Source organism: Antechinus flavipes, chromosome 6 (genome assembly GCF_016432865.1).
Source record: "Antechinus flavipes isolate AdamAnt ecotype Samford, QLD, Australia chromosome 6, AdamAnt_v2, whole genome shotgun sequence".
Taxonomy (NCBI): domain Eukaryota; kingdom Metazoa; phylum Chordata; class Mammalia; order Dasyuromorphia; family Dasyuridae; genus Antechinus; species Antechinus flavipes.
In genome coordinates, this window is record NC_067403.1 from 139,055,874 (window position 1) to 139,074,494 (window position 18,621).

The 18,621-nt window shown below is 33.5% G+C and overlaps 1 protein-coding gene across 1 annotated transcript in view; it reads left to right on the top strand.

The window, feature by feature from the left end:
* PPA2 (inorganic pyrophosphatase 2) overlaps positions 1–18,621 on the top strand; it is a 127,798-nt gene that overhangs the window by 101,737 nt on the left and 7,440 nt on the right. The window contains exons 8-10 of the mRNA XM_051967443.1: positions 3,379–3,506; positions 5,303–5,388; positions 6,870–6,939. Coding sequence (XP_051823403.1) covers positions 3,379–3,506; positions 5,303–5,388; positions 6,870–6,939 — 284 coding nt within the window. The remainder of the gene's footprint in view (positions 1–3,378; positions 3,507–5,302; positions 5,389–6,869; positions 6,940–18,621) is intronic.

The window sequence follows — 18,621 nt, forward strand, 5'->3', positions numbered from 1 at the left end:
CATATGGGTATGTTCATACCAGGGTACAGCTTTTGTTGACAGTGTGAAAATTTTCCCTCTGCTGTGTTTTGAGGTATTCTGTTCACAGTGCTTAGTAATAAATATACACATGGTGACAGTTTTCTTTTGCTACATGTCATACATTTAAGACGCTTTCCCAAAATATGATCCTGTCACTTTTATTTACATTATTTGTTATTGGTGTTTGAATTCTTACTGATCAGGAAAAAAGGAAAAAAAAAGTTTTGATCATCATTCATCAAAGGAGATGAATTTTCCTAATTTCATTTCTGTTTTCTCGACTATTTGTAGATTAATAGAAAAGTCATTTAATCATATAGCCAAAGAAGTTGATGTATCTATAAATTGTAAGTGGTTTTTTCTTTAAGATACTTTGATATAGTAGCCATTAGTCTCTTCAGGCCCTTCAGTCAGCAGATACATGGTTTTTCTGAGAAACAGGATGGTTGTGGTCTGGGAAATCAAAGAGAGGGACTTTTGTTTCATTTCTATCAAATATGACCTAGGATAAGTCATCTGTAAAATGGAGACTTGAATTAGATGAGCCTGATAACCCTTCTGCTTCTAAAATTCAATGAGTCTTCCAGTATTTTAAAGCAGAGTATATCTGTTAAAAATGTTGTGGTTTTTTTTAACCTTGGATAGTCTAACCCTCTTTTTTTATGAAATGGGGAAATGGAGGTAGAGAGTCAAGTGAAGCCTAAGTTCATTCAGTTTGCAGATATAGGGATAGATTCCATGTGTTTCCTTAACCCTATCGATACCAATAACCTCTGGAGTTCTCAGTAAATGCTAGATGTTAGTAAATCCTAGAAATAGAGTCTTTGGTAAAAATCAAATCGCAATAGACTATTATTTTACTTTATATTTATTTTAGTGTTAATGATGCAAAGAAGGATTTTTTTAATATTAAAGTATAAATTAGATACACAATAAGTATACATTATCAAACCATTATTTTGCTGTACAAAAAGAATCGGACTCTGAAATATTGTACAATTAGCCTGTGAAGGAAATCCAAAATGCAGGCAGGCGAAAATATAGGGATTGGGAATTCAATATAATGGTTCTTAGTCATCTCCCAGAGTTCTTTCACTGGGCATAGCTGGTTCAGTTCATTACTGCTCCATTGGAACTGATTTGGTTCATCTCATTGCTGAAGATGGCCAGGTCCATCATAATTGATCATCATATAGTATTGTTGTTGAAGTATATAATGATCTCCTGGCCCTGAAAGAAGGATTTTTTAAAAGACGATTTTGAGTTCAGTGGACTCATTGCCATAGTCTTAGGACTTAAATCTTTTCTGTGGAAAGTAGGGACTAAATAGCTGTCTTTATGTATCTTTTCCTATTGGAAACATCTTATCGTTTTGGCTTTGAATTCAACATGGATTTCCTCCCTTTCCTTCTAGTCAGGAGTCATTAACTGCCATAGTCTCTGAGCCACTGAGGTTTTGGATTCTGGTTTTAGTGGTTCACTGTTGTTGATGATAAGAACAGATCTCTTCAGAAATATTGACAGATATGTATCATTTTATATCAATTTGTTGCTCTTGTTCCAATCTCAGCCATAAACGCTCTCATTCTGATCTTGTATGGTCAGGTTGCTTGTGGTCTGAGAGAAAACTTGCTAAGCTTCCTCCAGGCTCATTTCCTTCTCAGGAGTCCCCTTCAGTGTTTTGCTTTAACCGATTCCTAGTTATTTGTGTATGAACTTTAAAATGTTGCCCATATCTTTCCATTTAGCAAAGCAATCGAGAGGTACTTTACTTTCTCTTTTGGTCTTCTACTTGTGGGAACTCTCTCAGTTGGCTTTTTGATTTAGTGAATCAGCAAGTATTTATTAAGACCTACTTTGTGACAGACATTCTAATAGTTCTTGAGAATACAAGTGCAAAGAATGAAATTATCTTTACTTATAGCAAGCTTTCCCTTTTCATGAAGTCATTGGATCTTCTGGTTAAACCATCTCAACACTAGGGGACTTCAAAAGAGTCCCACCTTCCAAAGACTCTGTATCACCACTTCAGGGCCATAATAAAGCTAGTTGTGGCCCAACAGAGAGCGTTACCCAATCAGATAGAATATTATGAAATTCACTGTTGGCCAGTTTTTAATGAATCTTGGGGTGGATGAACAAAAATAATTTGTTCTGGATCAGGACCTTATGTAGTGAACAAAATTGAGGACTCTTAAATTCCTTCTGGACTTTGCAATTTGTTCTGAGCCAGATTTTGTGACTTTTCAGCCTCAAATGCTATTTTTCACAGTTCTATGATGGGGTGGGGGGAAGGAGGGGAAAAACAATAAATATATAATACACTATGTCAGGTATCATGCTAAGTGCTTTATTATGTTATCTCATTTGTTTTTTACAGTAATTCTGTGAGGGAGATGCTGTTATTACCCTGCCCATTTGAAGAACTGAGGCAGAGTCACACTACTAATACTGAGACCAGTTTTGAACTTAAGTCTTCCCTACTCCAGGTCCAGAACTCTATCTATGGCTCTACCCAGCTTCTGTGACTCTAGGAGTCCCAAGTAGGACCAAGGAAATTCTCCCATTCCCACTGCAATGGGAGTCTTAGGATTTAGCTTTAGGAATGAGAAAGCTTATTCTTTCCAGTGGCAGGGGCAGGGCGGCATGTGAGACTAAGATAGGAAAAGAGAGATATAGCCAGATGAATCCATTTCCATAATGATTTACTGAGTGAATTCAGAGCCAGAGTTAAAATCTAAGGGTATCTGCTAAAAATTAGAGATCTAAGGAACAGAGTACTCCTTCCAAAGAAAAATAGAACACTTTGTTTCCAACTTAAGCTTCTTCCAAGTCTTTTTACTCTACCCCAGCTGATGCTTAATCTTCTGAATAATTGGTCCTACTTCACAAGTTCCCACCTAGGATATGTATTACCCTATCAGGTATGAGTAGCTTGTCAAGGTAATGTGGGGAATGTTTGGGAGGCAACTATTTTACTCCTGTTGAAATATTCCAAAAGTGTTAGAGTCAATTAAAAAAAATTTTTTTTCATATGCCTATGTCAACAAGTGTTTTCTCCGTACTAGACACTGTGTTAGGTTCAAGATAGACATAGTAAACTCTATAATGAATATTCAATAATATTAAACAAGAAATACATTACTAATTGATCAATTCAGAAAAAGATTTGCTGAAAGGCAGGAAGTGTGGGAGCTAATAAAGTCAAGAATCCATGCTGTCCTATCTCTGGATGATTCATCTACTTGACCTCAATCTCAATCTCTGGTCTGCATACCAAATTTCTACCTTCCTGAACTTAAAAAAAAAAGTGACAGTTGTTTTTCAAACAAAACTTTCTTTTGTTGTTGTTTATAGATATCGATGATGTGCGGAAGCATAAACCAAGTTACCTTGAAGCAACACTTGACTGGTTCCGATTATATAAAGTGCCTGATGGAAAACCAGAAAATAAATTTGCTTTTAATGGCGAGTTTAAAGACAAGGTAAAGATGGCATGCATTTTGACATGCTTTCATAACTCATCTTACTGTTGGCTGCTTCTTAAAATGATGTGAATATCTGCATATGATGTGAATAAAAAAGGTTCTTTGATGTGTTCCTAATTTGATGTCATATGTATTTAAGCAGATATTTTGTTTGTCATTTTATTTAAAGAATCATTTCCAAGAGTTTTTATTAGTGAATTATCAGAGGAGCTGAAAAAAAAATTTGTAGAAAATATATATGAGATGACATTCCTTCTCCCAACTTATCAGACAAATAAACTTCATAATCCTTAGAAAATGTCTTGAAATAAATTCTATTTTTTATCGTAGAATACATTTAGTTAATATACAGTTGGTCTCTAATAAATGAGATGAGAGATAACACTATATACAGACTATAAAGATAGTCTAGTATCAGAAAAAGATGCTTGGTAGAGGGAATTTCCATATTAGGAGTTCCCTACAACAGTGAAATCATATATACAGATAAAAACAAAAAAAAATGATATATATTTTAAAACAACCTAAAAATAAACCTAGATTATATAATTCTCAATTAAATTCACAATGATAAGAATATGCTCCTTGACTTTTCAATACATTTGTTCATGTTTAGCCATATTCTCCTATGCCAATTTTCCATGGCACAGGAATATACCTTCTTAATATACCTTGGGTTTTTGTTTGTTTATTTGTTTGTTTACAAAAAACCCTAGGCAAAACTTAGGGTGTAGGCAGGGTCACAGAAAACATCACATATGAGATATCCGGTTCTTTTGACTCCAAGGTTGCTATTCTATCCATTGTATTACTCCCTATTATTTTCTATTTATTTTATTTAACATAAGTATCTGGTAAATTATCCAAAATAATAATTAAAAAAGACTAATTAAATGCCGGACAAAGGAAATGGTCACATTCCCTACATTGTCAATGAATTTTCAGATTAGTGGAATCATTTTCCATAATATTTTGGGTTACAAAATTAATCATATCTTTTGTTCTTATAATCTCAGTATATATCCTAATGGCATTATCCCCAGAAAGATGTGGAGGGAGAGGAGAGCTTTGGTTAAAGAAAAGATAATTAAATCAGCATTATTTGTAATGGTAAAAAAAATAAAAACAAAAACTAGGAACAAGCAAAGTATCTAATTATTTGGTAATGGGTGAGAAGTAATCAAATGGAATATAATCAAGAATGACAAGTATAAGGAACAAAAATAGGGAAGCATTTATGTGAAATAGCATCAAGAAAAAAACCCAAAACCTCAAAAATATTTATATATTTTGAGTGTATAAAAGGAGAACAATGCACATAAATCTAGGACTGAATGGATAAAGGAGGAGAGCAGAAGAGGATATGGTATGACATGATGGGCATAACTAATAGTTTGTTTTGCATGTTGATTTTTAAATTTTAGATGCAAGTTAATTGTATTTATTGCTGCTTGAAGTTAATTGTTTAAAATTGTGGTCTCAAAATTACAGAACTTGAGGGCTTACTATAATTCATCCATCCAAGATAGTTGCAGAGATGCTTCCATTCTTTTATCCATATTATCATAGATATTTAAAAATTAGACAATCCCATTAAATGCCAAGACCAATTCTAAATAACTGGTTAGTTTGGTAAGTAATATGAAAGCCTAGTACATAATTAACTTTGATGCTAAATTAATTTTTAACAGACTTGCTGGAATTATTCATGAGTTTATCTTTAGAATAAAATATATTGCATTGCTTAAACAATAATTGACCACTTCAAAATATCTCTTTTGCTGCTAACCCAGGATTTTGCTCTTCAAGTTATTGAATCTGTACACAAATATTGGAAAGCCTTGCTTCATAAAAAGGCTGATGGAGGAGATATAAATTGGTAAGAATCTGATCTAATTGTGTTATATTTTGTATTACTTTAGCTTGTCTTCTTATTCAATATATGATAATTATAAACTCTCCTTTTTTTAAAAAGTCATGCCTATGATATCTTAAAAAGCATGTCAAATTTTCTAATAATGATATTGAGCCATTTCTTGACAAATAATAGAAAATAATTGGTCATTACAAGTGTATGTTCACTTCTGATGATCTTTTATTTGGGGAAAATAGTTGTGACAGAGCATTTTTGGGGGGTATGGGAAATGGAATGAATTTTTCTAATAAATAAGTTTTTCAGAAAACAAAATTTAGCTTTTTTTTTTCTTTGTCCTGTTAGATTATGGGATTTGCTATAAGGCATTCATTTTTTACTTACTTACTTAAACAAAGCCTTGTTTATTAGAAGCAGAAGCAAGAAGCATTAAAAGCTGATATAGGCATAAAAGGAGGTTTCTGAAAATAACTCTAATCCTAAAACAGGTAAACTTCAGCTCTTTGAAGGCAGATATATTTTATTTGACCTCCTCTGTACTGATACATATAGTGAGTGCTTAATAAGTGAATGTTGATTGGTCACATTATAGAATCATATGAATTAGAAACCTAGAAGAAATTTTAAAGGGAATCTCGTCCAACCTTCTTCTCTTTTACAGAAAAATTAAAGTGATCTTCTCAAAGTCAAAGGATAGGAAGTGACAGTCAGGCTTGATGCATAGGCTCTATATTCCAGCATGAGCCCTCTCTCCACACCATACCAAATTGAATTGAAGCGAATTGTGTCTAAGACTAAATTATACTATTGTCTCTGTGTAAAATTATCCACTTTACAATAAATGAATGAACAAATGAACAAAATACACTTAGTTAAAACAATAGGATTGCATTTATCACTGACCATGGAATGTGCTAAAATGTTTTCTGTAAAGCTCATGTTGTTGAACCTTGAATCAGGAAGAGCAATCTATTCTTCCCTCCAACCATTATTCTCAGCCTGCATATTTGGAGAGAGACTCTCCATCCTCTTTTGGAGGCTTATTATAATGTTGGCCAATTCTGGTTTTCAGGAAATTCTTCCTTAAAAATCATGCGAAACAATTGTGCTACATTTAAAATATAAATATAATATATAAATAAAAACAAATAGGCATTTATTCTCACTTTCCTTTTTTTCCCTCCAATTATTAATGTTAACAAAAGTATCATTACTTTCACATACTAGATGAACAGGAGGCTAAGTTTAGTGCCTTTTTCAAACGCTGATAATGAAGAACCTATAATATAGGGCACACATTTATAAAGTATCTTTGTAACCTTGTCTAAAATAAATGTACTGAAATTTTAGCTCTCCTCAACTATTTTGCTTCATAATTTCATGCCTAGTCTGAGAATTTGTAATTACACAAACTATTTGGGAGCAATCTCTTTGGTTATTTTCATTCATCAATATCCTTGTTTAATACCTACATTTTTATACTTTAGTATTAATGTACAGGTTTGTGACAGCCCTTTCTGCTGCAGTGAAGAAGAAGCCAGATCCATAGTGCAATCGGTAAGAGATAGAAGCATTGGGCATATTTTAGTCTCTTATATATCAAATATAGAGGTTCTGAAAATCCAACGGTGAACTCAGATGAAATGCATAAAAAAAATCAGGCTTTTTCTAAGTCATGAGTTTAAAAAATATCATTGAGTCTACTAAAAAAAATCCACAGACCAATAATCAGATAGCCTTCAAACTCCTTTGGTTGCATCTTAATTGCATTTTCCTGAAGCCTCATTAGGTTTCTTATGATGCTGTTTTTCTTAATACAGGTTGGAAGATGAATTGTTATTTTTGTATAATATACTCTCTTTTATGATGCTCTGTTGCTATGAGTTACCTTAATCCCGCGCTAGAACTGTGACTGGCTGCCTGTACCAAATAATCATCAGGATTGAGTCATTATTTTTTCTACTTATTATTATTATGGAATTGTGTATTATAAATTTATTTTCATGTAAGAAAAATGAAATATTTAAAATTTTAATTTTTTTTCTTTAAGAAAGGCCATTTGTTTCCTATTTGGGTAAATTCAGATAACACATTTCTTTTTCAAGTTTCTGAGATAGTCTTGAATTTCTCAATTTCCTGCTGGAATACTGTCTGTGGAGAAGTTCATCCATTATTAATTTGAAGTTTTATATTTGGAATATACTCAACAAGCAGATTAATGTTTAGATAACCAAGCTGTATCATGGCAAAATTAGATGTTTCCTTTTAATTTTTTTTAAATCATGTTATAGATTTAGCAAATAGAAAAATTTTAGTGTTGAAGATCTTGTGTATAAATTTAAAATTTTCTAAAAACTTGAATACTTTACAAAAGTTTTATTTCTATGCTTTTGTCGTGGAATCCAGGTAACCATGGCTTCTTGAAGACTCTGGTAGAGGAATCTAAGCTAATAGATTTTTTTAGATTGAAAAAAGATGGTGCCAATCACAGATAGTGCTTTCTCACTGATAGTGTCATCCTAAACAAATTCTTTGGCTTTTTTTTTAGTCTCATTTTCCTTGTCTGTAAGAATGGGAAAATTATGTAGATACCTCTCTGCCAGGGTTATTGTGAGGATTAGAGTACATAGTTTGGGTAAAGCACTTGTATCTGTGAGGAATTATTTGGTTGTGTCAGCCTATAAAATGAAGAAAAATGTAAATGGTTCTATTCCTATGCAGCTAACTCCTTTATGCTTCTGCAGTGACAGTACTAGGAAAGGGGAGTCAAGGGGATTGATAATAATACTTATAATAAAGTATAACACTTTAAGATTTGTTGTTGTTTAGTAGTATCTGATTCTTCATGACTTCAGTTAGGGTTTCCTTGGCAAAGAGTGCTTCATCATTTCCTTTTCTAGTTCATTTTACAGATAAGGAAACTGTGGCAAACAGTGTTAAATGACTTGCCCAGGTCACATAGCAAGTAAACATCTAAAGTTGATTCTGAATTCAGCTCTCTATATCTATCACCCTATTGAACTCAGGTTCTCCTGACTGTAGGGCTAGCACTCTTATCTACTGAGCAACCTCATAAGTATCTGAAGCTGGATTTGAACTCAGGAAGATGAGTCTTCCTTATTTCAAGTCCAGCACTCTATCTGCTGTGCCATCTAGCTGCCTTTTTTAAGATTGGCAGAGTGCTTTGTATGTATAATTTGATCCTCACAACAACCATATGGAACAGGTAGTATTATTATTCCCACATTACAGAAGAAAAAATTGAATCTGAGATAGGTCAGGCAACTTGTTCAAAGTTACATGCTAATAAGTATCTGAGGCAGGATTTGAACTCAGCTCTCTACATCTAACACTGGGTCCATTGCACCACATGGCTGCCTCAAAATCACACTATTCTAGAAAATATGATTATTGGAATTTAAAAAGTAGTCTCTTTAGTAATTGCCCTCTGGAACAAAATATGGAACTATTTGAACAAGTGATTCAGAGATATCTTCATTTAGAATGTCAGTTCCACAATTTCAAAACTGATATATGGAGGTGTCTTAGACCATCAGTATTTTTAGCCCTATAATATCCCATCCCATTTCACTTCTTCATCATTAATATATCTGAAGGAACTTTGGGTAAACATTCCCCACTTCTTCCTTATTTCCCATATTTGATACCCTTTTTTATTGTAGATGTGCCTTCATGTTTAATTTGTCCAGCAGTTTCCCTGTGCAACTTAAGATGTTTATGTTATGCCTCAAGCTTTATTGGGTTATTTTTAGTATTATTCCCATGTGGAAACAATAAATTTTAAGCTGCTTGATTGGCCCAGAAGAAGCAAATTGCTCATTAACCTATAGTATATATGTCCCAGTTATACCACGAAGGCATTGATTTGGGAATGTCCTCTGAGATTTGGGAATATGCACTATGAAGCTGAGTGGTAAAACAGGAAGATTTCCATCTCTGCAACTTGGCAGGACCATGATGAGATGTGGAGATAACGTTTTTTGAAAAAGAAAGTTACTTGTGTCTAGAAAATGTTTTTTTAGAACCCACAGAGAAAAGAAACATACTGGACTTTGTATAATTTAATATAATATAATATAATAACTGAACAAGAACTGATATAGGAAGTATCTGTGGGTGAACCACCATGCAATACTGATCATAAAACATAATTACGTTTAACATTTTATTAGGAGTGGGAGAACCAGAAGAAAGCCATTATGTAGTTTCCTAATTTTAGAGAAAGGAATTACAACAATGTAGTCTGTAAGGAAAATAATTTGTTTTACCGTAGCTTTCAAGTCAGCAAAACACAAAATACATTCAGGAAGAAATTTAGAAATGGCAGAAAATGTTATGTTTTCTCTATTTGTCTTTTTGTAGCCCTTCATAACTTGGGCCATTCTTTCCTATCTTTTCAGTCATCTGATACTTTACTCTCTCCATATCGTCTGTGATCTGGTGACCTTAGCCTCCTTGCTTTTCTTCAAACAAAACATCACATTTCTCAGCCCAGATATTTTTTCTGATCCTCTTAGAGACTTCCCTTTATTGATTATGTTCGATTTATTTTGTATCTTTTTTTTTGGGGGGGGGGGAGATACATAATGTTAGGATGTCTCCCTTATTAGATTGTGATTTCTGAAAGGACAGGGACTATTTTTGCTTATCTTTGTATCTCCAATGTTTTAGCAACAATTCCTGGCACATAGTAAGTACATCATAAATATTGATTGACTTGATTTTTTACCCTTGGAAAAAGTCAGGGTTCCTCAATGTGTGGAATCCTTCCTGGTCTTTAAACTTGTGAGAAACTAGGCATATGGAGGTAGCTTAGAGGAAAGTGGTAGCTCAAGGAGAAGAATTACCTATATGCGTACAGTACTTTACAGTTACAAAGTGCTTTACTGTAAGAATTAGTGATAAAACTATAGAAAGGAAACTGAAACAAATGGCTAGAGTGACTAGTTTTTGCGTATAGTAGGTACTTAATGAATGCTTGTGGAGTGAATGTTTGTCAAATCCAAGAATATTTTAAACTGGGTGAAGAATAGATAACCACTATATATTGTCTTAGGGGTCCAGGGTATAATGCTTGGCTAATGGCAACATTGTTTGGTCTCTTCAAGTGCAATGCAGATATCAAATTCTCTTCATCTTAATTTCAGTTGTCATAATATGTAATATTCTCTTTAAAATGTAATGTTCTCTTGTTGGGTTTTCTTGGGGTCTCTGGAAGCAGCAGCCTTCCTTTCAGTACAGTAATCACCACACAGTTAGCCAGGTGTTAAAGTTCAAATCCTTTATTGTCTCTTTCAAAGTCTTATCTCCTTCACTAGGGGCTCTACTAGTTTTCTGGAGGCCTTTCTCTCTCCTTGGTTCCCAGAGTTTGAGCTCCTGCCTGCCTTCTCTGACTTCTGAATCTCCCCAAATCCATAGGTTTGTACTTCAGCCTCCAGCCACCACAAAGGTTGATAATGGAATGAATCTCAGCCTCCGAGAGCTTCTAGTGGACTTGCCTTTTCCTGGCCCTGAGAGCTTCTCTCTTATATGCTCCACACTGAGTATACACCAATCATTATATCACTAGGAAACCATTATTTGTTGTAGGATTAAATCAATGCTAAACTAGATTTAGCCATTGTCTCTTCAGTTCCACTTAGTACTTTGTTTCAAGTTCTGGCCTATAACATCTCTTTGTAGGACTAAATCAATCATACTGAACCATGCTAAATTAGGTAACTATTGTCTCTATCAATTCCATTGACTTAGTACCTTGTAAGAATCCTTTGTTTCAAGTTATAGAGTTCTGGCCCATAACAATAATAGACACCTAATTTGTCTCTCTTCTATTCATCCTCTACACTACCTCTAGTAAAATATCCTTAAAGCTTAAGTCTGATTCTGTTGTTGCCTCTACTCAACAACCTTCTGTGGCTCTTTAACATCTCTAGGATAAAATACCCACATGTCATCAGGTTTTTCAGATTTACCACAATCTTCTTCTATCCTATCTCTTTAATCTTATTTCATTTTATTTCCTTTGGTGCAATTGATATTCCAGTCAAACTGGATTACTTCAAGTTTTTCAGATTATATTCTTTTTTTCCCATGTATTCACTAAGCTGTTCTCCATGTAAAGCATGATCATCATCACCTCATTCTTAAGAATCTCCATGTTCCTTTCAGACTCAGCTCAAGATCTTTTCTTCTATGAAGCCTTCTCTGATCCCTCTATTTAGTAGTGCTCTCTCCTTCCTCAAATATTCCTAGAACACTTTATTTGATATTTTCTTTGCTCTTTCACTCCCCAATTTGTATTTTATTCATCACTATCTGGGGTATCTGTATAATAATATAATAGAAAGAACATTGGCTTTAGGGTCAGAAGGCTTGAGTAAGTGGCCTATACTACTTATTATTGGGGTGATTTTTAAACAAATCATTAACCTTGAGTCTCAGTTTCTTTATCTTTATAATGAAGAAGTTGTGCTAGATGGACACTGAGGTTCCTCCCATTTTTACATCTATGATCTTTAGAATTCCTATTTGGCTAGTAGAGACACCCTCCTGATGTGATACTAATTACTCTGTGGATTGGTAGTTTCTTTGATTCTCTTTTCTAAGAATTCTTTTCCTCATCTTTTTTATTTCTGCATTTAATTATAATTTAGAATTCATATCCACAAATTTTGGAAACCAATGATGGGCTGATTTTCATATTTTCAAAAAGTTTCTTAGCAGTTCTAAACATTTGCCAATTTCATTATTATTTAGCCTTCTATAAAGTTATGTTTTTGTTACTCTTTATCTTCTCTTTTACAGATAGAATTTTACCTTTTCAGCTAACATCATTATAGTTCTATATTACAAAAGCATATCACAAAGCCAACTGTAGTGTCAGTCTGCTAATGTGGATATAAAAAATTCTGTTACAATGTGAATTCTTGAGTAATAGATGCATTCCCAAGGACATTTCTACATATTAATCTAGTTAAGTAAACCAATTAATCAAGTAACACATGTTTATTAAGTGCCATGTACTGTGGCAGGTTATGGTAATACAAGCACAAAGAAGGAAGACTCCTAATGACTAGGCCTCTTTGCCATGGTATTTATGTCTCAAAATGTGAATCTCCACATGATGTTAATTATTCTTAAAAAAATAGAAATATTTTTGGAAATGTTACAGTGGTGCCATTCATAGTATTATAGGTTTTAGAGGTAAAAGGGAGATCAACTAATCCTCTTTTAGCATTTTATATGTCATTGTTTTTAGTAAAGTGTTCTACTTTGTTATTGGTATTTAAGAGTCAATAAAATGGTAGGTTTCCGATAATCTTTTAGTAGAGACAAAGAGTGCTTTGGACTTTTGTGTTGAGATCTTTAACCTCATAGTTCAGCAAATTGTCAAAGCATCTGCAAAAAAACTCACTGAATGACCATTCTTATTTAATTTAAATGTCATTTTGCAATCCAAAACATAATAACACAATATTTTAAAAAATATTTTCTCCAGTTACATGTAAAATTTTTTTTGTTTTTAATGTACATTGATTTTTTTTTACATATTGCCTTATGAATCATGTTGCAAGAGAAAAATCAGAACAAAAGGTGAAAACCATGAGAGAAAAAGAAAAAAAAAAGCAAACACAGCATATGTTGTTTTACATTTAGTCTCCATAGTTCTTTTTTTGGATGCAGGCATTTTCTATTCAAAGTTTATTAGGATTGCCTTCGATCACTGAACCCCTGAGAAGAACCAAATCAATCATAGTTGATCATTGCACAATCTTTCTGTTGCTGTGTACAGTATATTCCTGATTCTGCTTGTTTCACTCAGCATTGGTTTCATGTAACTCTTTCCAGGCCTTTCTAAAATCAGCCTGTTCATCATTTTTATAGAACAATAATATTCCATTACTTTCATATATCATGACTCAGCCATTCTCCAATTGATAGGCATCTACTCATTTTCCAATTTTTTGCCATCACAAAAAGAACTGCTATAAACATTTTTTGCACATGTCCTTTCCCCTTTTTTTATGATTTTGTTGGGATAAAGACCCCAGTAGTGGCATTGCTGGATCGTTATACAGTTATATAGCATTATTCCAAATTGTTCTCCAGAATGATTGGATCAGTTCACAAGTCTGTAAACAATGTGTTAATGTCTTAATTTTCCTACATCCTTTCTAACCTTTATCATTTTTTTCCTGTCATTTTAGCCAGTCTGAGGAGTGAAGTGGTACCTTAGAGTTGTTTTAATTTGCATTTCTCTAATCAATAGTGATGTAAAACATTTTTCATATGACTATAGATGGCTTTAATTTCTTTATCTGAAAGTTATCGATTTATATCCTTTGACCATTTTTCAACTGGGGAATGAATTGTATTCTTATAAATTTTACTCAGTTCTTTATATATTTTAGAAATGAGGCCTTTATCAGAAACACTGTCTGTAAAATTTTTCTTCCTAGCCTTTTGCTTCCCTTCTAATCTTGGCTGCATTGGTTTTTGCTTGTGCAAAACCTTTTTAATTTGATGTAATAAAAGTTGTTTATTTTGCATTCTAGTTATTCTTTGGCCATAAATTTTTCTCTTCAAAGATCTGATAGGTAAACTATTCCTCACTCTTCTAATTTGCTTATAGCATCACCCTTTATATCTAAATCATGTACCCATTTTGACTTTATTTTGGCATGTGGTGTGAGATGTAGATCTATGCTGAGCTTCTGACATATTTTTACAGCATTTTTGTGAAATAGTAAGTTCTTATCCAAGAAGCTGGAGTTTTAGGATTTATCCAATACTAGATTACTATAGTCATTGATTATTGTGTCACATGTAATCTAATGTATTCCACTGATACGTCACTATTTTTTAACCAGCACCAAATGATTTTGATGACCTCTGCTTCATAATAATAGTTTTAGGTCTGGTACTGCTAGGCCACCATCCTTCACATTTTTTTCCATTAATTCTATTGATATTCTTTACCTTTTTTTCTTTTAGATGAATTTTGTCATTATTTTTTCCTAGCTCTATAAAATAATTTTTTGACAGTTTGATGGGGGCAGCTAGATGGCATAGTGAATAGAGTACCAGTCCTGAAGTCAGGAGGACTTGAGTTTCAAGTCTGGCCTTAGACACTTAATACTTGCTAGCTCTGTAATCCTAGGCAAGTCATTTAACCCCAATTGCCTGGCAAAAACTGACACAATATTTTTAAAACATGAAGTTTTATTAAAAGCAAACATATTTGTATTTAACTCTTTGTACTCTCAGATACCACTTTCTTGATAGAGACAAAATATCTCTTTATCCACAATTTTTTTCTACCCTTCCCCTTCCCCATTTGTTATTATCTACAACTACCCATTGTACCTAATCTGGTAGTAGAAGATAAACAAATGAAAACCTCACCTGAACAATACAGTAAATTGAAGACTGCAAAATCATAATGATCAAACCTTGAGAGATATGAGAAGACAACTTCCTTTGCTTCTTTGAAAAGTTAGGGAGCATTGAATATTATAACATATATTTTTGTTACAATGCTTACTTTTGCTCTACTTTTTTCTCTTTCCTTTCTATTTTTTTATTTTGGGGGATGGCTTTCTAAACATATGAAGGGCTTCCTTTGGGAAATATAAGTCAAGTAAAAACAGATGATATTACTAAAATTTAAAACACAACAAGAATCCATATACTATATTGCTTCTCTAAATTCTATCACTAGGCTTCCATTTTTTGAAAGATTTGATTGTGACAAAAATTTTATTTTTTAAAGTGAAATTTTACTTGGAGGAGGGGAAGCAAAGACCCTTCCACATATCTGTTGCATCCCAAATAAACTGGGGAACATAAAATGTTATTGACACATTTTTGAGATATTTTTTGTAGCAAATTTGTCTCAGATGTATTTTTCTTTTTTTTTTTTTTCCATGAAGTCAATACTGCTTCTTTTAAAACTTCAAATTTTAAAACTTTAAACCTGACCCACTAAAGAGAAGGGCCTTTGATATGAAGAAGTTAGGTGTGAATTGGCATGCAATCCACATTGGTACTCAGTCTTCTTGTTTTCTTTTAGCCAACCCTGGCATGTGAAGTTCCATGTGAATTCCTGTGACCATTCACCCAGGGCTCTAGTTGAGTTTCTTTTTAAGGAAGTGTTTACTTAGAGTCAACTTTTCACAAGTCAGGATTGGACTGTCTAGCTGGATTATCAGCCTCTTTGATTATAGAGGTGGATGGAATACATCCCAATGATTCCTCTGAGTGACATGACTGATAGATTTATTGTCTGATAGAAAGAGTATAGGGAGACCAAGTGCCTATGCTTTCTCTTGGCCAGGTGGTTTGGGGACCATTTTAAGACCATTCTGTCCTGGAGAGTGGGCTGGAATTTAATGTCTTCTAGGGAGAGCCAGATTTCTCCATACAAAAGATGCAGATTGTGAAGTAAAAATATTTGATGCTGATATTTAAATCAGTTATATAATTTTCCTATCAGAGATATAGACAACACTGGGTAGTAAACATTTAGACTAATATGTTATCCCCATTTTATAAGTGATGAAATTGAGGCAAACAGAAGTTAAGTGGCATATCCAAGGTCACACAGCTAGTAAGTGTCTAAGGCAGGATTTAAACTCAGATCTTCTTAACTCTTCCTTCCTTCCCTTTCTCCCTCCCTCCTTCACTTGTTTTCTCACCCCCCCCCTTTGTGTGTGTGTGTGTGTGTGTGTGTGTGTGTGTCTGTCTGTCTGTCTGTCTTTTTCTCTATTATGTTTCAAGGAGAAAAGGGTTATTGACAGTGTAAAGACAAAGAGTGAAGAAAGGTCAAGAAGGATGAGGACAAAGAAAATAACATTGGATTTGCCATGTAAGAGGTTCTTGGTCATTTTGAAGAAAGCAATTTCATTTTAGTGATGAGGTAAGAAGCTAGACTAAAAAATTCGGAAGAGAGTGAAAAGAAAGGATATGTGGGTATAGATTGTAGATGGATTTTTTCACAAAAGGATGGAGTGATAGCTAGGGTGGACAGTGGCTAGCAGGCATAGACAAATAAAATGAGGGGTTTTTGAAGATGGGGAAGGCATAGACCTGTTGATAAGCTGTAGGAGAGCAGCTAGTAGTCAGAGAGGGACTGAAGAAGAGTGACTTTGCTTTATCTTTTATTTAGAAAAAGATCTACAACATCTTTTGTTTTGAAAGGGAATATGGATTTGTGTGTGTTTGAATGTGTATGTGTGTGCGCATGTATATTACATTTAAGTAATCCCTGATAAGGGAATGCTTGTCTAATTTAAAAGGAATGCTTGTTATAATTTAAAGTGTATTCCTTATTATTATACCCATTATGTATTAATGCCCAGGATCTGCCTTGGAACTCCTTGGTCCAAATGCTTTTATATATTCTGGTATCTTTACAATAGTCTTATGAAGTAGGGAACATAAATTATTCAAATTTCACAGATTAGGAAACTGAGGGTGGGGAGTTTGTCAATTGCTCCATGTCTTATGCTTATTAAAGAAGAGCTAGGTAGAATTCCTTTAAGGCCATTTTACTCTGTACTATACAATTCAGAGTTTGTTTGAAATGGGGTGAGAAGATGATTATATGGGTAAAATCAGGTGGATTATCATTGGGTTAGAGATGAAGAAAATGAATGCCCTCTATTCCTAATAAGGGAGGTGTTTTAAGAGAAGTAATCCCAAAGTTCTTCCTCTAAAAGAAAAGTACAGTGCTATATAACATTTTTGTAGATACAGTAATAGCTTGACCTTGGGTTTTCGTAAATTTTTTAAACTAATGAGAAGTCTCTCACTGATTCTATTTTTAAACGTTACCTACCTTCTTTCAAATATTTGGCAGCTCTAGCAACAAGCAGCTGTTCTTTTTAAACAGGAAATTTAAATAGACTAACTTTCCATTATGTTTTGTAATAGAAAACCAGCACAATTCAAAGGGACTAGGACATGAATAAGTCTGATCCAGAATTTGGGTCATATTTTATATTTTTTATTTAGAAAAAGCAGGAATGGCTCTGGGCCTTCTTTTATTTAGAAATATAATATGTGTTTATTGTACACACTCACACACACACGCATATACAATTGTGCTAAAAGGTACCATTGATAATGGGAATAGCTAGGTGGTACAGTGAATAAAGTCCTGCACCTGAAGTCAGGAAGACTCAATTTCCTGTGTTCAAATCTAGCCTTAGATGCTTATCAGCTGTATGATCGGGGGCAAATTACTTCATCCTGTTTGCTTCAGTTTCCTTATCTATAAAATAAGCTGGAGAAGGAAATGGTAAACCATTGTAGTACCTTTGCCAAGAAAATTTTTAATTCTTTTTAAAAAATTCCAAATTTTCTTCCTCCTCTTTTCCTCACATTGAGGAATAAATTGAGAATAAATAAATGCACAATCAAATAAGTAAATAAAACTATTACAAATATATAATGTACTTCACAGTTGATTATCTTCACAATTTAGTTGTTACTGTATACATTGTTATGGTTCTTCTCATTTCACTTGCATCAGTTCATTAAAATTTTGCCATGTCTTCCTAAAACCATTCCCTGCATCATTTCTTTTGGCATAATAATGATCCATCACATTCATATATTATATTGTGTTCAGCCAGTTCCAGATGATGGTCACTCCCTCACTTTTTGGTGTTTGCCACCACAAAAAAACAGTAAATGTTCTTTATTAAAATTCTGTTGGTCAGATTTCACCTTCATAAACTAACTGTTCCTTGTACAACTGTTATTTACTACTTGTGTTTTGGTTAGATGTGGTTTCTACTGTAGCTTCTCAAATTATATTTCTCTAGTAGCTGAGATTTTTAACCTGCTAGGTTCATCTGCACTAATTTGGGGAGTGGAGGGAGAGAGGGGAACAGATTTAGTTTAGATTTCAGTGGCATAGAGAATTCTGCCAGAGGAATTCTATCTCCCAAAGTAGATCGTCACTTACTTGGTGACTTAAAATCAAAGAGAATTACCTGAATTACCAAGAAATTAACTTAAAACAATAATCATTATCATTCAAACAGCTTTCTAAGATTTTCACAGTGTTTTACATATTATCTCATTTGATCCTCAGAACAACCTTAATTGTTATTTCCCCCATTTTATAGATGAAGAAAGTAGGGCTGAGAGGATCTCACAGTTATGTTTGAATATTCCTGACTCCTACCTGCCTTATGGTGTATTATCTTA